Below are 20437 nucleotides of genomic sequence, written 5' to 3'. Positions count from 1 at the left end.
ACCAGCCTAATTCCAACCCAGTTTTTGCTTTCTCATCCTGGAATGAATCTTCACAGAACCCTGAGTTTAAATGTCTTAGGGAAGTTTGAAAAACATATCTCAGTAGTTAGATGCATGACATTTGTATAACATAATCCTGTCATCACGTTGTAGAACAAGATTCAGTCCTAAATTACACCACAACCCAACTCAGAGAGAGATGCAGCATGCTGTCGAGAAGCTGCCCCAGAAAACAGGCTGAAAGAAGGATTGTTTCACCTCTAGAATATTTCTATTATTGGCTTCTCTTTCCACCAAACTCAGGCAAAGGCAATTCTTTCAGGCTTGACCTGAGCATTTGGGATGTCACAAGACTGAAACAAGATCTGCATCATGGTAGCACATCACTATGCATCTTTCTCAAGGTCCCTGGCAGTGCATGTGAGAGTGGGACACTCAGACACCAGAACCGTCAAGGAAAATAAACGCATACCTGGAATAACAGTTCCTGCCCTGTTGTCTCTCCTCTTGTTAATAGAGTGGTCAAGCTTATAGCTGAGGCTTCAGACAGACACAGGTCCCAGTTCTGTGCAGATTTTGCAATAGCAGGCAAGTCTCTGTCTGTCTTGGGCTTCCCTTTCACACCTATAAAATAAGGGTAGCCCTGGACTGTTCATTTCTATATAAATGACAGTCTCGTGCTGTGTGCATGCCCAGCACCAAACACACTCAGACATGGACTGTAATCAAGACCTCAAGATACAGATTAATAGATAAATTAACGTATAGCTTATATATAATATACTAAAAACTAACTAAAAATATACGTGTGTCTAGAAATGACATGTTGTGTTTCTGTCTTCAAGGTATCATAGAAGTCTCCTGCCTTCCTCCCTTGAATTGAGCAGCACCAGAATCCAGGGGCTCTTTCCTCTTTTCCTAGCAGCATCTTTGAGAACTCTTGACCTTCGGCTCTCCATGGCACACCCTGCTGCAAATTTGTGAGCACTTTGCCAAATCCTCATGCATGAGCTCTGTTTTCCTATTCAGGCAAACCTATGTTCTAGACAAGCTGAATGACAGATGGAGGTATTAAAAAACAGGGTAGCTCAGATACTTGAAAACTAGCACGTACCCCACCTGTTTCAATCAGAACATCTTGAATTTAAATTGCTTATGTTTTTAGACGTCCTTTAAAATCCCAGTCAAAATAACTCAGTTGGCCATTGCCAACTGGATTGTGCCGTTAAAGCCCAACGTATCTCACAGCAAAGCATCACTGGCAAAGAAATCCCTAATAGGCAGAACAAGTGTTTGTGATTTTCCCTATTTCATTTTGCTTCTTTGTTCAATTAATTTTATTTTTTTCATGTCATTAAAGTATTATTTTAAGCTGTACTTACATGACGTATGTTACATATAATAGCTATTGGACTGTTTTTGTTCATTATTGAGCCAAAGCTGATAAGAGGGAAGGGTGAGAGACAGGATGGGTTTGGGGAGTAGAAGGAGTCCTCCCTGAGCAGTGAGGTCAGTAATCCAATTTCTTTTGTGCCTACCTCTATCTCTTCAGGGTCACCTAACCAGATCTTTTTCCTCTGCAGGCTCTACTGCAGTGATTATTTTTTCTAGCAATACCTTTCGTAGTTCTCCTGGGGAGGGACCCATGGCCTGTTTTTTCTAGGTCTCTCCGCAAGGTCAGATTTCCTTCCCGTCTGCATGCGGAGAAAAGCAAGCACTGGAGGCCAACGGGAACCACCCAGAGATTACACAGCTCTGCAGCTAAACACGAATAATGAGGGCACAAAACGGTGTGGCTGGGGTCATTCCTGCGCAGCAGCACTTGAGTCTTGGCTCCGCTGCAGTGGTGTCACTAGGACAGCCCTCTGCTGCCCGCCTCAGTCACGTTGCACATTCCCAGTCACTTTCTGCTGTACCAATTAAGAGGTGTAAGGAGGAGGCTGTTGAGTACTAAAGTGAGTGTCTGAAAATGCTGAAGAAGAGCTAAGAGGCCATCTGCTTTCCCATTTCCATTTCCCAGGTACCATGGGAAGGATTTATTTGGCTAAAAGAGGGCATCCCATGGTGTGCAAGGTGCCTGAGCCTATCCCAGCTGCACTCCAGCTGCTGCGCCAGCAGGGCAGCTTTGTTACGGGTCCCATCCCACCCCTGCCAGCCCCAGGGAGATGTCTTTAATGGCACTAGGCACCACTAGGATGTTCAGCTAGCTACATCCCACCTTGTGTGTCCTGCTAAACTTCATCCAGCCCAGGCTAGAAAGATAACTGTATTGTGAGACCCTTTCATGCAGTGCCTGGTGCTACAGCTGTTAGTGTAGCCACAGAAGGATGAGAGGCTGCAGACTGGGCAGACTGGGGAAGACCATCGCTCCCCTCTTTCTGGTGGTCTGGATTAATACTGGCAGTCCTGCACGTGAGAAGGTTTGTTTTGCATAGCCAAGGAGCACAGATTACACTCGAGTTTTTTTCTTTCTTGTTACAGAAAAAGAAAGTCATCTTTGCTTGACCAATGGACTTGTACCAAGCTTCTTCCACCAGGAAAAGCCACAAATTGAAAATTCAAGAGGGGGGGCTGATTATTATTTTTTGTTTTGATTTTTTTTTTTTTTTAGAGAGCTTATAGTCCACATTGTTTTTCATATTTATTTAATTTACAGAAGAATAATAATCCTGATGACATTATGATAAGGCAGTCTTAGACTATGGAAAGAAAGATTTCTTGGAGAAGTTGCAGAGAAAACATGAGGGGCTGTTAATTCATATATGGAATTGAAAAGGGATCTGGGACAAGGACCATAATCTGACTGGGCCCAGCAGGTCTCATGTGCCATTGCAAACTCTCCAGGTTAGAAGGAAGGTGGAAATGTCTCCCTCCTAACCTCCTTATGCCCTCATCTGTCTCCCTTGTGCATCTCCCATAACACACAGCACCATCTCCACCCTCCTCTGCCTCTGCTCTCAGACAAGAAACGGCAACACCTAATCCTTGTGCCATTTGTTTTTTCCTTTCAGCACGTACCAGAGTAGACTCATCAAGGAAAGCACTTTAGCCGGCAACAGGAGCCCACTGTTTGGGTTGCCACTCAGCACTTCTCCTCCAGCACAGGGAGCTGAGCAGCCGGGCTGGGGATCCTGCTACCCCCGGTGCAGGAGATGCCATCTGCCAAATGTCCCCGAGTGGTGTTTTAGCAAGTGGGCTAAAAAGAACATCCTGTGCATGGTAGCTGAAGTCCATCACAGCTGTCACAGGAACATACGCACGCAGCCTGGGCTGGAGGTGGATGCTGGCTCGGGAGGGAAGCTGGGCAGGTGGCCAATAAACCTCCCTTACTTGCTGATGCTTCCTTTTGGGGAAAGGAGATCCTGGCTTAGCATGGCCTGAGATGGCCCAGGGGAACAGGATGGCACCAGGGAATGCTGGCATTGACAGGCACAGCTCACCCTGGCAGACACCAGCGCTACTGACTGAGCTCCCCAGGGCCTTGTGGCCAGTCTTGACTTCTTCAAGGTCACAGGCCTGAGCCCCATTGGCCCCCAAATCAGGAGATCTCATGTTCGTTTACACAACAGGCTTTGTGCAAAGGGGAAAATCAGAGGGGGAACAACATCCTTTGTTTACTTCCCTACCTTGTGCCCCCTCACTCATTCGTGCCCACCCACCTCCCGCACGAAGTCGCCACTCTGGGACGCGGCGGTGGCTGGAGCTGCGGAGGGGAGGCCGCGGGGTCACCAGAGCTGCGCCCTTGGCCTCCTCCTCCGAGGGCAAAGCTGCCGTGGCCCAGATTCCTCCCGATCATTTCATGTGATGGCTAATTAATGGCCTCCCCACGTTTCCATGGCAACGCCACGCTGTGCTCTTAGCTCTGATCCAAATGGACATTCTGCACACTTGTGAAGCCAGAGCATCAGCATATTAATAAGACTTGCTGACGTCCTTTGCTTTCTGCCACATCGGCTGGTAGCTCTAAATAAGTGTAGAAAAGCGCATTTCTTAACAAGCTCCTAGTGCATTCTCTCATGTGGCTTGAAGCAACCGATCCCAGAAGTCTTCTGCATTTGGAGGCAGGGAACAGGGTGTCTGCTCTACCTGCTGGTCTTTGCCTTGCTTAGCCGTTGGGACACCTGGCATCTGGCTTTTCTTTCTTTCTCTGATTTACTCAGAAGCTTCAGCTTTCATAGAGTGTCCCTAACTTAACTGCAGCAAGGGATGAGCATCTGTCACGTCTCAGTAGGACCATCTCCATGTTAGGTGGGCTGGATGCTCTTAGAGATCGCTCCCCAGCTCCCTGTCACACAGGTGAAGGAAGCTGAGGTTCGTTCTCGTACAGTCAGACAATGGCTGCTCACACCTCAAAGTCTGAAGATCCCTTTTAACACTGAACTACATAGCACTACCTACCGACCATACAGCTTAGTGATTCTAGTTTTATGTGTGAAAGTGCTCTCTGGGCTCCAGCTAATTCTCCCCTATTAATTACCCTCCATTCTTGCATTGTCTTTTAAAACCTTTTTCTGGACAAGTGAAGGACTTGGACATAATTCCCTCAGAAACCCATTAACACCGCTGCAGCACTTGGTGGTCTCTCTAGGGTGACGTGAGCTACTTTGTCTTATCACAGCCAAAAATATTTGAGGTCTTCTTCTACCTCCAGCAGAACAAATAACATAAAACAAACCCGTCTGACCTCATTCTGGACCTGGCTGTCAGTGGTAAGAAACCAGGAGAAGTGCTTATGGGACTGAGCAGAGACTGGGCGCCCTGTTTGTGGTATTGTGAACATTTCACATTTGAAAGGTAGGGCACGAAAATTTTCTCACTGTGTAATTTTCTCACAAAGTGATTTTCTCACTCTGTGTCTGGACCCTGACATCTCTTTTCCAGCCTCAAAAGCAGAGTGTAGTGCGGTCCAAGACACAGTTGATTGGGTTGTTTGGTTTTATTTTTCCTTTTTCTCTTTGACATAAATTTTGAGCCCAAAAAGCTGTCTGGACTGCCAGATAGCTACACTTTGCTGTACCCTGAAGGACAAGAGAATTGATCCATGACATTTTGTCTTCATTCCATCCCCAAAATGTCATTCAGCCACACTGCAACAACTTCGCTGTATGGAAGCAACACATCACTGTTGTGATGTGCCATCGTACCCTAGTGGCATGTCGTGACATCAGGACAATGCATCTCTCACTGCTCTGCTCTCTACCACTGCTTTGGTCTGGACTGGACAGTGGTGGTTTAAAGTTCTGCTGGCTCCCAATGTCTTGTGTAAACTCCCTGGTGTTGCACTCCTTGCTGAAGCCCAGTATAGCTTGGGGCTGATCATCCCAAGGCATCATTAAAAATACATGAGAGTGATTGTTTTGATCTCTGCTAGTCCCACAAACACAGGACAAGATTTAGCTAATGTGTTGTTAGTTACCCACAAGATTTGAGATTTAATGGCAACTTCTCTGGCTGCTACTCACTAGAGTTGGTTGCTTATCTTGTAGGAAAGTGATTTATCAAATTCATTTCACTTTGTGTTAGCACATTCACTATTTCCAGCCACGAACAGATCCCATCATCGAATACAGACTGCATCTCAGGCTATAGGTTGTTCATAAGCAGTATTCAGTATTTTTAGAGCAATAACTGTAGTTCTTTTCAGTGTCAGCTCTTGGGTCATACATATAAATTAAACAGTATATTTCTATTCCATTCTTGGATGGATGAAACTGTCAGGAACATTATTTTCACTCATAATTACAAATCTGACATTCATTTCCCATGAATACTCTCAACTATTTGCTTAAAACTAGCTTCCATGCATACCATTGCCAGTAAATTTTCTCTTATTGGAAAGCTGACACAGAAATGTCACAACTAGAAAGTAACTTGTTTGAATGGTGGGGTCTATAAGCACGAACCTCTATGCAGACAACGAGCCAATCAAACAATGACAAAAAGAAAAAAACAAATGAACAAACTAAGTAGGCAACCTTGCAACCTCTTGCAGGGAGTGACCAGTAAAGATAGAAAGAGATCTCAGTGCAAGTTAGGGAAAACACAAAGTTACTACCAACTGAAATGGATAAATGTCCCTAGAAACATCTTTGTTTAATTTACCCAGATCTTCTTCAGGCTCGTGCACATGCCCTCCTCTGGGGGGACAGACAAGGACTGACGTGTGCTTTGTGACGAGGACTCCTTTTTGTTTTCTCACTAACTAGGCAGATAGTTTCTCTTATGCTCTCAATTATTAGTTCAGCAGGAGAGTTCAGTGAATGTTTATTTTCCTCAAGCTATCTAACTCATTCTCAGCTTTGATTTGCATCAACCAAAACCTCTCAAATTAAACAAAACCTGAAGCCAGACTTAATTGTCTAAGTCCCTGGAGTCACATGAATAACACCACAGTGCGTTTAGCTCTTTCCAGAAGAACTGATGTTATTCTAAGAATCTACAAAGAAGGTCAAAACACATACAAGACTATTTTGAACTTGCTTGAACCAACATGTTAAGTCTTGAGCCAGATCTGAATCTTGGGTTTTGAATCAAGACTGTTCCTCCTGCTCAGCCCTGCTTTTCCACAGGACACTCCTTCAGCTCTAGAAGTGGGTAGGATAAGAGACTTGTTGCTCCCTTCTAAGAGTGCAGAACTTCTGGTCTCTCACTGGCAGTTTTCACAAAATAAAATAAAATAAAATAAAATAAAAAATTCTACTAACAGTGAAATCAAGAGAAACACCCCACTATTCTCCTCCCACTGTGATTGGGCTTAGTCACTAGCTCATCTCATCTTACATACACTACATCCTGCATTAAACGAAAAATAAAATCCAAACACACACACACAGACACTGTTAAATTTTACCCAGCTTTTAGGTATTTCTTTTTTTTTTTTTTTTTTTTTTTGATAACCCATTTTAATTTGGCTTTGTCCTTGCAAATTCAGAATAGATTTGGTTATTGTGTCCCACCCTCTTTTTGTGAGTTTTCGAGGTATTGAAATAAAATTTTCTCATCTACTTTCTGTTTGTTTGCTTGCTTTTGTGGATAAATAAACTGTATTGAAACAAGGATATTCTTCATAGCCACAGAAACAAAGGAGAATTAAAAGGATTTTTCTATCCCCAAAGAACTAAAATAACTGGTGTACTCTTCAGCATCTCCAGGTTTCCTTGGCAATGTGTTTTCTTACATTGTGCTTTGGTTTTTGTGGTGATGAAGGTTTCTCAGTGTTGTTAGAAATCCCAGGACATGGGTTAAAAGCCGAACTCAGGTTTGCCTTTAACGCTAGATTTTCCGAAACAGAACATAATTTTAACTTTCTCAGTTTGAGGGACTCTGTAGAGACACCGTGAAGAGGAATGACTCAGGAAGGTTTATGGGGTTGTGCACAGGCTGGACTGAAGGCAGCAGCAGCCTGGTGCCAGGCATGGGCTGGAGCCAAAGGCACTGCAGAGCCCTGCCCTGCCCCTCTCTTTGTCAAGAGCTGACACTACCTCCGGTGAAAAGTCTTCTGAGGTGGAAATGCCAAAGCGAAGACACCTCAGATCTGCATCCACCCTCCACCTCGTGCGCCTTCTCACCGATGAGGCACTTGTTTTACTCTCAAAGGACTGCCATCACCTTCTGTCCTCCAGCAAAGCTCAGCACAGGCTGGGTGAATAAATCTCAACAGAAGAAATATCTTTTATCTTTAACCATTTACTCCCACTAGGAATAATGGCAGTTCTTTTACATTTACATATAACTCTTTTTTGTTTGTTTACGTTGATTTTTTTTTGTCTCTTTGTCGTGGCACCTGCATAGCAGAAATCTTTACAGTTCATTACAGAAATTTGCCCCTCTCTCTGCTCCTCCCTTTATTTACTCCACTGCCTCTGAGGACTAGCAAGCAACACCCCCAAGGTCAAGAGAGAGTAAGGTGTTACCCTTTTATGACGGATTATAGAAATAACAAACATGCCTGACAGTTTTATACAGCTGCTAGAACGGGTTTAGTTTTCAACAAATGAAGAATTTCCTCTTTTTTTTCTCTTTTGTATATTAATTACATTTTACAAATTTTGTTCTTCCCCCTTCTTTACTTCCCCCCCCCCTTTTCTTTCTTTCTTTTTTACTTTTTTCTCTCTTTTTTTTCCTCTTTTATTTTTTTACAGCAAAAGGATCAGTCACCAACATGTCCACTGAAAAGTCCGGGTTAGCAGAGTTTGGCTGTCATCTGGTCCGACTGTTTGAGGATCTCGGTGTTGTACAGGTCTAGAGCGTGGTTCACGCGGATGATCTCGCTGTTGGTGAGCTTCAGGCGGTGCTTGAGCATACAAGAGAACAGATCCAGCTGAGGCTTCCCTGGGGCCACGGGAGGCGCCAGTCTATTGATTCGGTCCCGAATATCCAGCAGCAAGAGCATGACAGAGGAGGACGAGTAGAACTGCCCACCTTGCGTGTACGACTGGTTGACCTGCTGCACGGCACTGCGCAGGAGGTCGGCATTAAAGCGCAGGCTGTAGCCGTACACCTGCACATCCGAGATCTTGATGTAGAACTGGCGCTTGGTGGGGTCGGAAAGGTCCACGGGCCCTTGGCCAGTCTCATTACGCAGCAGGGAGGGCAGCCGAGTCCGGCTGCGTAGGTAGATGTGGACGGTCTCGAAAAAGGTTTTCCACCGGTTGCCCAGTAGCAGGGTCCAGTTGTAGCACTGGCTGTTTTGGAGGCGGATTTTCTCCCAGCGTGGGTAGCCGTACTCCCCAAAGGGCATGTTCCAGCCCTCAGAGTGACTCCCGCTGAACGGGTTGACGTAGACAAAGAACATAGGGTCCAGGCTGCTGTTGCGCATCTGGCAGATTCTCATGGAGATCCCAATCACCATGTGGATGAAGTCCATCCGGTTCTTGTTGCTCTTCAAGGTGAGGGACATGCGCTTGCGCCACCTGGGGTCAAAGAAGGTGTCCAGGCGGATCTCGTTGCTGATGAAGGTGGTGTGCACGTACAGGCGAGAGTCCATTTTCTGCAGCAGGTACTTCAGCTCCAGGTCCTGGAAGTCCAAGTCCGTCTCAAAGCTGATGAACTGCTCGCTCCGCTCCGAGTCTACGTTCTGAGGCTCGCAGCGACCCCGGTAAAGCTTATAGCCCTTGTTGCATGAGCCACACAGAGAGATGTTGGCAAGGCTGCACATGGCACAGCTGTTGTTGCCCCCGATGATGCAGGGGATGGGGCGCTGGCACAGGCTGGTGCCACCGTGGCAAACGCAGCTCCGTTGGCTTTCCAGAAAGGTCCCCCAGAACCCATTCTCATTGCAGTACAGCAGGGACTGGACCCGGGTAAGCCATTCCTGTATTGTCCTGCAGGTGGGAAGAAGAATGGATTAGCACCATAGAGCCTCACAGAGCCTATGGTGTTGGCATCTTTCTAAGTCCACAATGCCTTTAGGGATATATCTGAGTTGGAGCTCCTAGAACCCTGAAGCCCTGCTGTGGCATTTGGGAGTCATCCCAGGCTCAGTCTTACATCTGCCGCTTACTCCTTCCATGGAGAAGAGAAGCCCTCTAAGAAATAGCCATAAGTTAGGACTGATCATTTCTCTCTCTCCACGCTGCTCTAAGAGCTGAGACTGGCTCAGCCTCCTGACGAGGCTCTCATCAGCATGGTGGTGAGAAAGTTCAGCCATGGGAGGGGAGCTGATCAAGCTGTGTCACAGGCTGAGGTGTGTTCAGGTATTGCAGGTCAGCATAACTCCTAGGCTGGTGGTAGGCAACAACCCCTCTCCATACCCCAGATAATTTCCCCCACTTCCCAAAACAGACTGTAATGGGATAAGGCAACCTCTGCTCATGGTGCAGAGTGCAAAAACATCAGCAAAGAGCATGGAAGTCAGGATGCACAGTGACAAAGCTGCTCAAACAGCTTCTCCTTTAAAAAACCTGCTGCTAATTAACCTCCTCTTACAGCCTCTCCCCTTAACAAGCAGCCACACTTGCTCATTCCCAGGCTCCACCACTCCCATAACTGCTCTACCAGCACCCTCACCTCTACGTCCTGTGGCCCTGGAATGGTGCCGAAGGAATGACACCATAACCCACGCTCTCTTTTCGTACAACCACCTTGCAAGGTTGCCTTGCTGCCCCCTCTCCCCCCCTCCCCGGGGGATCTCAGCACAGCGACTCCTTTCTCTGCAGCCTCCAGCAGAACCCCTCGTTCAGTTGCCCGCTCCCTCCCCTCTGCCTCCCCCCAGCTAATGAATACTTCATTGTCTCCTCTGGGCAAAAAGTTCTTGGTAGCGCTGCAGTGAGAGGACTGGCTAATGACAAATTAGGATTCAGTCCCTGTAGAACGGGAGGAGTGATTATGGACAGAGGCTCTCAGAGCTGGATTAGTGAAATTCATGGCACCTGCATCGCCTGACCTCCGAATAATCATTAAGCTGTAGGCTGTATCAAAGAAGGCATTAAATGATACAGCAGCAACGAACAGCAAGATGATTAGGGGGAGGGAGGGAGTGGAGGGATGAAAGTATAAAACAGAGGAAAGCACTGGAAGGAAAAAAAATAATCAAGGAGCAGAAGCAAAAAGGGTAGGGGAAGAAAGAGGGAAAAATGTGCAGGTAAAAGGAAAAATGAGTGAAAAATGCAGTAGGCAGGAGGCTTAGGGATGAAAAAAGGTGAACACTGGAACAATAGCAATAAGGGAAAGACAGAGAAATGGCAAAAAAAAAAAAGCAGAAAGAAAACTGGGAAAAGCATAGAGAGGGAAAAAAAAAAAGTGAATTTATCACAAAAACACTGAAGCCTTGGGTATGGGAAGGGGCAATTTTCATGTTCCTCCTGCAGTACAGGGCTGACAGGGTTGCTATCCTATATTCACAACTAGCAGGAGCTCTGCCCGCAGTGGAAAAGAAAAGGCAGGCAGGGGGCTTGCAAGCAAGGCAGTGACCTCCACAAGTGTCTGCTGTAGTGGGAGGTGGTGACAGCCCCGCCTGGTCGTCAGCAATGGGCAGGGGACAGACTTGGTTTTTAGGACAGCTCTGCTTTGGAGGGAGGGGCAGGGGACAGCACAGAGCGACTGCAACATGTGCTGCTGACAGCAACGAGCACTCTCAAGATTGTCTCCTGGGGACTGAGTTTGCTTTCTGCTCATAGGTGAATTTTTTGTCACTTTTTCTGCAATATATATATATATGTATATATTATTTTATCCTATCTGAAGCCTCACAGCTCTTGTTTGGAAACCCAGCCAAATGTTCTTGAATTTAGCAAGACGTGCAGATCCCAGGCTTTGTTCTCCCTGAGTTCTCTCCTGTGACCCCACCTTGGTTCCCCTGTGCATGTGAATGCTTCGCTCTTTGCTTCTAACCACTAATCTAAGCACGAAGCTGAGGGATGATGTGCAAGTGGAGGATGAACTAAAACCAAAGCAGGTCCCCAGTGTATGCACGCTGGCTGCCTGGGCTTGCTGTGGTTGTGGGAACTGCTCAAGGGAAGCACAAGGTGCCTGCCTGCTGCTCTTCCCAGGGTTAGGCTTGGTGACAACAACTGAACACATCACAATTCCAGCTCTGTGCAAGTGAATGCAACTCTCCTGATTTCCTTACACCGCTGCTCATGCTCAGGATTCCCAACATATTTCAACAGTGCTGGTTTGAAGCTTTCTGACACAGGTTTTATATCTTGATAATGCCATTGAGTTCATGGGACAAGGACTGCCAGGCTGTACAGCATGGGACACTATAAAAATTGGAGTAAGATGACCACATCCTAGTTCAGCTGGTGTGTTCTGTCTCAGGAAAGGAAAGAATCCTTGTCTTATATTAACTGCTAGTAGAGCAAAACAAGAAAGGATTCTCAGCATATATCTGGCAATTGAAACTAGTCATTTTTTCTGTTCCTTAGATCAACTTACTGGAGGAAGGATGGAAGGAGATCTGGAGAAGGAAGTGTTTTGTGTGTGTGCATGTCTTAGCATTCAGCAAAGACACAAGTAGGACAGAAACGAAAAGAAGAACTACCCACCATCTGCTGATGGCAGCAATAAAGGATGTAATTAAATGAAAATGCAGAATCCAGGGCAGAGCTGGGCATTGGCTACAAACATGACAAAGGGAAGTGTGATAGACTGAGAGGAAAAGTGGTAAAAATTACCCCGTTTTATCTTGCAACTGGGACAGGATAAGAATATACACAGGACCAGTCACAGCCCTTTGGCTGACAGGAGGAAACTTCTTAAAACACATGCCCTTGGTGGCTCAGGCTCATGTGAATATAACCAAGAGAAGTCAGGGCAGAGGGACGCTGAAAAGAGCCCCTGTTTAAAAGCTGAATACCAGTAGCAGAATAGCCATTGATCTTTATTTTTATTGTTCTCTCTTTCATTAAGGAGTCATTAGTTTCTCTTTCTCCTCCTTAACACCATTGCAAGAGATATTTTGCTTAATGTTTGCTTCCTCTGCTAGTTCAAAGTGTAAAGTAATAGAGCATGTGCAATTAAAAAAGGAAAACTGTGTCTTCAGAGGTCACTGGTAAGCAATTTCACATTCAACTTTAATATCTGATATTCCAAACTAAAATGAAATAAAATAACATCCAGGCAGAGCTGTGAGTGAGTGTTATATTGCAATGGTTTCCTGCTGTTGCTTGCTGGAGTCACTCAATGCTGGGAACTGGGAGCCAGGTAATCCTGCAGAGATGTTTCACCATTTAAAACCTATCTCCTGTGACCCAAAAAAAAAAGTATTTGCAGGCCAGTTTGGGGCTTTCTGATCAGAAGTGGAGGTCAGGTTATACAGAAGATGATGAATATTTTTATTTCTTTCTGACTTGTCATTCTTCAGGATTAATCAGGTCTGAGGAGGGAAAGAGGTTGATGGGTGTCCCTTTAGACAAAGATGCAGTTTTGCTGTAGAGAGGTCTGAGCTGATTAGAAAAGCAAACCAACCAAATCAACCAACCAACTAAAAAAAAAAAAACACCTTTTTTTTTTCCTTTTCTTTTTTAATTGAAAGAACAAAGGTAGGAATTTAATAGGTTTTCCTCTGCAAACTCACCTTCCCTTTTCCAGCCAGCACTAGCTCCTGTGGAGATACTTTTGGGCTTTCTGTGTGGAGCAGTGAAGTAAACATTGCTATTTTCATTCTCAGCAGCTGGGAGATGTATTGTTAACTAATGACAATATGGCTGGAGCCCAGAACATGTATCAGTCCCCCTCCTTTGGGTGTTATTTATATTTTATGTCCCAAATTTCAAAATACAACTATAGGTGCACATTCAGCGCTGAAGCTTTAACAACTGTGGAGTGGTTTCTTTTTTAAACCAACAAACTTGGCTGCAAAGAGGTGCTTTTAAGCAAAAGCAGTGCAGAGTAAATATATATATTTGTATTTCCTTTTTAGCTGTTACAAAAGGTCATGGAAAATCATTCTTATTGCAAAAATCCCTACTCTCTCTTTCTTTTGGAAACACCACCTCTTCCTTTCCCTGAGGGCAATCAACAGCAGCCCTATTTCTTTTTTTTTTTTTTTACGGTGCTTTTGAATATATAATACAGGCTTACTATTATGTGTATTAGAGAGAGAGGCTTGCTCTTAATAGAAGCTTTCCATCCTTTCAAAGCCACTGGCATGCTTGATAAGTGTCTGTCGTTCTGTACGGTAACAATTAGAAAATTAGAGTATTTCCAAGCCCAGTGAAACGAAGGATGAAATGCATACCTCTTCCACTACCTATCTGTCTGCTGAGCCCCTCCCCTGACTAGCTACAAATGCAGAATGACAAATAAGAAAAGAAATTATACTATGCCTGGTGGTATTGACTTAAACAAATCAAGCACATCAGTCAGTTAAAAACCCAGCTGCCATCATCCATTTTGTCCTCCTTTCTCCAGATTTTATAGTATTAGTTGGAGGCTCCCTTTCTGCCTGGCTGACTTTTTAAAATAGAAGAGAAATGCTAAAGACACATTTATCCGAATGCTTCACTGGATCTCTGCTTGCTGCTGCTTCACGTTGCTGCTGTTGTGGCACAGCTCAAAATAACACCTGGTTATGCTTGTGACTCCTCCACCCGTGTGCTTGTTTGAAGAAACTTCACCAATTGGCAGGAATGGGACAATTTTAGGAAGTGCTCCAAAGACTTTTTTTCATAATCTCTTAAAATTAATAGATATTTCTCCTCATCCCTAGTAACACCATCGAGTCTTTGTCCAGAGACATGAGAATTCTTGGTAATTAGAGAGACCTTAAGCTTTGGAAGAGTTTCCTGAGCTGCACAGTGGTGAAATGAAGCCTCAGCATGCTTAGCAGCCAGTGGGCAGGATGATAATAGGACACAACAATCAGCTAATTTTCTCTTAAGAGTGAACATTTATGTAATAAAGGAGCTAAAAAAGATTTCTTCTCAAATACTAAGCTGGCATGACCTTTTCCAGAGAAGTGTGGAAGAAAAGGCACTTGAACTCTTTTTTTTTTTTTTTCCCCCAAGATTTTAAGCGTTACCTCAATCCAGAAAATGTAGAAAAAAAGAAAAAAAAAAAAAACCTGCAAGCAATGTTTATTAAAATCCACAGATGCAGGTCTGGAAAAATGTTCAGAAGCAAATATAAACTCAGTCCTAGTGCAGGGCTGAGAGGAGCCAGCAGGAGATGACTATTGGATATCAATAGCTGCTGTAGCTGTAATGGAAAATCTGTTCCCTCCATGTGCAATAACATCGCTAGGCTTCTGGTCAATGCAGGTTTGCAGGTTCACCCTGCATTTTGTAGAAGCTATGTGATTTGTTCGAAGTGAAACTAAGGTTTCTCCTTCACTCCAGTTACATTCACTCAGGAGCACAACCCAAAAATGATCTGAAGCATCTTGTGCTCCATATGTCCACTTAAACAACAAATAGAGGCTTAAAATTTGTCTGTGGTATGTGATGCCAAACTGCCTAAAAAGGAGCTTGGCCTTTTAAAAAAGGTCTAGTTGGCTGTTTGATGTCATTTTATCATAGAATTATAGACTCATATAATCATATTCTAGCTGAACACTACAGAACAAGTGGGTGCCTGTCAACTGGGTAGGTAAGACCACACAGAAGGGATGTGGATATGCTTAGGGATGTGATAAAGGTTACTTACACCTTCAGAAATTTCAACCCACTCCCAGAGTTTAGCATTTTCCACCCCTCCATCTTATATCAAATCCCTTATAGCACACCTTATAACACACCCTGTATCAAATCCCTTCAGCTGTAGGGTTTAGGTTCATGCCCAGGCTCAGCCCACCACACCGCACCCATCCCAAAGGAGGAGGGTTACCTTTCTCGAGGCAGCTGGTGGTTAGGGTTGTGCCGACACCGGACACTGAGGCCAAAGAGTTTGCGGGCAGTGCGCTGGATCTTCTGGCGCTGGGCTTCCAGGGAGCTCTGCAGCAGCTTGTAGCGGTTCTGCAGGTCCCAGTCATTCCCCCAGTGCTGGTGGATGCTCCCAATGGTCAGGAAGTGGTTGCTAGGTAGCCTTTTCATGAAGGATTTAAACTCATCTGGAAGACATGAGAACGTGGAGAACTACAGAGGGATCTGAACCGTGATGAAGTTACAAGGATTTGCATTAGCAGGATGGAGAAGCAGCGGTGAGGTGTGAGGTTTGAGGTGCTCTGCAGGAGGAATCTGATGTCCATCAGCTCCCTGCTCTGTCGTTCTGCCCCAGGAAACCCACTGTCTCCATGGCTGTTACTGCGAGGAGATGAAACCCGGGGAGCATCAGGGTGAAACCAAACAGTTAATGTGTACAGGGTGGAGAATAAAAGAGAGCAAGCTCCCTGGAGCATGGGATTACAGTCTAGGGGTTACGAACAAAAAGCAGGGAGCTGTAATCATTGTCAGCTAAAGAGTTCTCATTTAAATTGTTTTTCAGCTGCTTCTAAAATGCCATTTGTTGTTGAAGTCAAATCACTTTGGCTGTGTCATTAATAAAAAAGAGGGGAAGAAAGCTTAAGAAAATCCCCACAGGAAGGGTTTGGATTGTGTGAAAATGTCCCGCTTTGTCATTTTTTAAAAAGAGCCTTCTGATTTTTCATTTGAAGTTAAATGAGTTGCTTTATGTAACAATGAAAACAAAATAAAATAGTTTGTGGGGCTAGTCAGAAAAAAAATGTGACAATTTTAGCCAAGGGAAAAAATCTAATGGATCCAAAAAATGTTGTTAAATGTTGTTTTGTGATCACTTTATTTCTGTTTGATTTTGCTTGAAAATAATAACAGTAAAGCCTTTATGTAGGGTTTGGGTTTTTTCTTCCCATCACAGAACAGAAAATCTGATACTGTTTCTGTTTATGACCATCCCTTTCTTTCTAACTGAGAAGAATAGTTTGCTTAGGCTCTGATTACCAGGCTGGGACATCCTCATGTAGAACAGACAGATGGTTCCAACTTTCTCAATAGAAACTAACCCAATTTTCGATACCAGAGAACTGTGTTTGACACACTGGGACCTTGAGAAACTCGAGGAGTGGGCCAACACAAATCTCATAAACTGCAATAAAGAAAACCAGAGAGCTCTGCACCAGGGCAGAACAATCCCACGCATCAGCACAAGCTTGGAAGCAGCCAGTGGAGCTTGAAGGGCCTCAGGGTTATGGGGGACACCATGCTGAAGGTGGGTCAACGCTATGTTCTCACTGCCAAAACAGAAAACTGCATCCTGGGCTAACTCCAGATTGAAGGACGTTAATATTCCCTATTTCTTGGCACTACTGAGGCTGCACCTGCGTTTCTCTGCCCAGCTTTAGGGACACCCAATTAAAGAGGTCTGCTGAGAAACTGGGAAGGGCACAGCTGAGGGCTACAGAGATGGTCAGGGGTCTGGGGAACAAGTCCCCTGAGGTCAGGCGGAGGGATCTGCACTTGTTTAATCTGGTGAAGGAGAAGCCAAGGGGCAATCTAATTACAGCCTAAAACTGCTCAGAAGGTAGTTACAAACATGAAAGAGAGAGTCTTCTTATTAGAGACAGATGATATAAGAAGGAGTAATAGACATGGGCTGCAGCTTGAGAGGTTCAGATTATTTGCTGGAAAACTTCTTCACTTGGAGGTAATGCAGCACTAGGACAGGCTGCCCAAGTGTTGTTGAAGAATCCATCATTTTAGACTGCTAGACAAAACCACAGCTGACCTGACCTGGTGCTGGTGATGATCCTGCTTCTAGCAGGAAGCTGGACCAGAGCCCGCCCCAAACCCACAATGTACTCAAAGAGAAATGCAGCCTTCTTTTCCTGCAAGTTCTAAATATTATTTTTCTTCCTTTCCTCATTTAAATTTGTTTTCCCTTCATCTCATTTTCAGAAGAAAAAGAGAAAAAATAAAAAAGGCAAAAAAGAAAGCTTGAAAAGGCAGTCATCTTCTAAAAAGGAGAAATATTCCATAGAATTATTGGAGAAAATCAAAGCAGATAATTTAGAACCTATCGTACAAACCTCATATACCTGAATTCGTGACTATATATATTTGCATAACAGATTTCTTATTATTCAACAATCTGCAGTTCATACTTAACAGCTTAACAAAGAATATCTATGCATTAGTTGGTAGGATCGTTATATAGATGGTAAATGGATGTTCATATCTTACTCATCACACAGTGAAGCTGAGCACCTAATAAAAATAATAATCATCATTGCACTATCAAGATCCACAGGACGTCTGCTTGTCTCCTTTCTTCCCCAAAGATAACTGGGAGATGTTTTTTTAATCATCTCAGGTTTTCACTCTATCAGTAATGCTGCTTTCAGTGCCCTTCTCCTCCCCAAAAATGATTCTCTCCTGTGCAGTGGTCCTCTGAAACTATCATCATGTATAATTGCTTCTGTTGACCATGCTGATTACTCCTGGTACCTTTCAGCAGTAAAAGCCTTGCATTTGCTTCCCGCCCCTTATAAATCAATTTCCTCAAAAGCCTGTTTGTGCAAAAGACCAAGCTTTTTTTTCCCTCTGATGATGAATGTGCTACATTTTTCATAGAGACGGGTAAGGGAGAAATTTCAGTGCAGTGTGCACATTTTGATACTGCAGTGCAACGTTGGGGGAAAAACAAATGAGCAAAGAAATCTGGCAAAATAACAGCTGAATGGTGTTGTTTTTAAAAAAGGGAAGGAAAAAAAAGAAAGAAAGAAAAGACTTTCCAAAAAAGTATTTCTTCATATTTAATTTATATTATAACTATCCCTGGAGGCCCTAACCAAGACTGCATTGTGCTAAGCCTTGTACTTTTCTGGGAATAGTTCATTCTTAACCCATAGCATTTCCAATTAACTAATAAGGCTGTTTGCATTTGTTGTTATTTTATTTTCTCTGCACAGAAAATGTGGCCGATGGCTAGGACTACATCTCCCAGAATGCACCATGGCCCTTCTTTTTGCTGAGTCACTCCAAGCAGTCCCAGGGCAATGACTCATCATCGCAGGTGCTGCGGGGCAGAGGTCCTGCTTCTGGAGAAGACTGGTGGCATCACCGCAAAACATCTGTTTTGGAGATGAAACTTGCTTTTTTTCAGTGCTTTTCAGTTAAAAAATGACCTTTTCATCAGACAAAAATAGTACTGCAAATACAAACAAACAACAAAAAGCCCCAAACAAATGACTCTTAATCAAAAAGCTGTTTAAAAATCCAGAGTCATGGTTCTGATGTAGATTTTTTTGGCCAGCCATACTAAAATGCCAAGACAGAAAAAGACAGTATTATTGTTCTCAATTTATACATGAGCAATGAAGCACAGGGCTGGGAGAAGCTCCAGAGCTGATTTAAAGCAGCATCAGTTCACTGCAGCCTCCTTGACTTTGAAGATGCTATCCCAAATAATGCCAACCCTTTATTGGTCCCTGCAAGATTTTTTCAAATTGACGTAGGAACCCCACACAGATCAGAAACAGAATATAGATCTTTTAGGCTATCAGCCGCTTCCTGCACAAATGATATTTGCTTTCAGAGCACTCATGTGCCTTTCATCCCTCTTTACTGGAAAAGCCTTCAGATGTCACTAGAGATTTTTCTTCTGTTGTTCATTATGAAGAAAATCCTCCAGTTATTGGGAAATCTTATTAAAACAAAGAAGCAAAACACTAATACTACAGTCTTTTGTGATAGCAACTTTCATCTCAAAGGATAAGTTCGCACATGATGCAACAAAGTGATGAATGAGATGCAGCAGCTTTAAACATAAAGATAATCACTCCATCTAGCTCTGAAAAGCCTCCAGCCCTGGGTGGAATATGGCCACAGCGCAGCAGAGAACTGCACTGCAATGTGTCACTTCAACACAGCAAATGAAAAACACCCTCCCCTGTTGAAATCTCAAGGCAAGGGGGACTGAATATAATTATCTACCGCGGACTTTGCTTAGATCAAGTGCAACAAGTGCCCAGTGTAACAATAAAACAATCACTGTGGGACCATAATTTTTCTCCCTCCATAGGGCTCTCACCTTCGAAGTGTCTGGGTTACATCCCCTGGAAATGTAAAGGGGTTTGATGAGTGGTGGCCAACATGTGGCTCTTGAGCAGCTTGTGTGAAACTCCCACACCAGAGCCAGCAACAAGTAACCAGTGGCAGAGCCATGCTGACAGGCGCCGCCGGTAATTCTGATTTGTGCAGCGCTGCACTAGCAGATGCTCAGTTTCTGGTTTGGCCTGGTGTTCCCACCCTGCCCATAAATTTATAGAACCCCTCAGAAAACCACTGACTTCTTCCGCTAGTGGGCTGCTTCTAGAACTGCCCCAGCTCCGTGACTCCCCACAGTTTGTGACTTGCAGCTCTCATCAAGGTCTGACCGTGCTCATCCAAGCACCAGGCTAACAGTGTGGGTTGGATGTGAGAGCCTGTGCAATGGCAGACATGCCAGCAGGGCCCACACCTTGAAATACAGAGCAGCCCTCAGCAGACCACTGAGGAAATAGCACAGGCCGCCTTAGTTCTACCAACTACAGAGCTTAAGGTGACCTTCAACATGAAGAAAGAAATTGCTGCTGGGAAGAGTTCTGAAGAAACATTCCTCAGTACCTTGGAGTGAGATGGTCCCTTCCTCACAGACGTCTTTCCTAACACGAAGACCTGGACAGTTATGGCAATAAACATTAAAGAATAGGTGCTGGGGATTAACTGGCTAACACCAGAGGTGAGAGTCAGTGTGAGGATCAGTTCTTGATCAAGTTTTGCTCAGCGTCACTGTGGCTTCTGGGTAGGCAGACCACTGACTACCATAACGGAAATGATATGGCTGCACTGATGCTGATGCTTTCTTGTCTCAGACCCTTCCGAGTTTGCTGCGTGGGCAAAGTAGCACACCTACAATGAGTGTTACCAGCATCAAAGTGGAACAAACTCCACTAACACCCCCAGTGTTACACTGGGAGAAAGCGGAGGAAGAAGAGAAACGTTCACACCAACGGCCATCGGCACTGTAGAAGAGAGAAGTCATTTTCCCTTCTCGCTGTCTC

At 44.5% G+C, this 20437-nt stretch overlaps 1 protein-coding gene across 1 annotated transcript in view; it reads right to left on the bottom strand.

The window, feature by feature from the left end:
* Positions 1 to 8182: 8182 nt before the first annotated feature.
* BRINP1 (BMP/retinoic acid inducible neural specific 1) overlaps positions 8183 to 20437 on the bottom strand; it is a 58590-nt gene continuing 46335 nt past the window's right edge. Inside the window, exons 6-7 of the mRNA XM_035555293.1 lie at positions 15268 to 15490; positions 8183 to 9323 (exon numbers count right to left, since the gene is read on the bottom strand). Of these exons, the coding sequence (XP_035411186.1) occupies positions 8183 to 9323; positions 15268 to 15490 (1364 nt within the window). The remainder of the gene's footprint in view (positions 9324 to 15267; positions 15491 to 20437) is intronic.

This window comes from Cygnus atratus, chromosome 19 (genome assembly GCF_013377495.2).
Source record: "Cygnus atratus isolate AKBS03 ecotype Queensland, Australia chromosome 19, CAtr_DNAZoo_HiC_assembly, whole genome shotgun sequence".
Classification (NCBI taxonomy): domain Eukaryota; kingdom Metazoa; phylum Chordata; class Aves; order Anseriformes; family Anatidae; genus Cygnus; species Cygnus atratus.
This window is presented reverse-complemented; position numbering and strand designations above follow the sequence as displayed.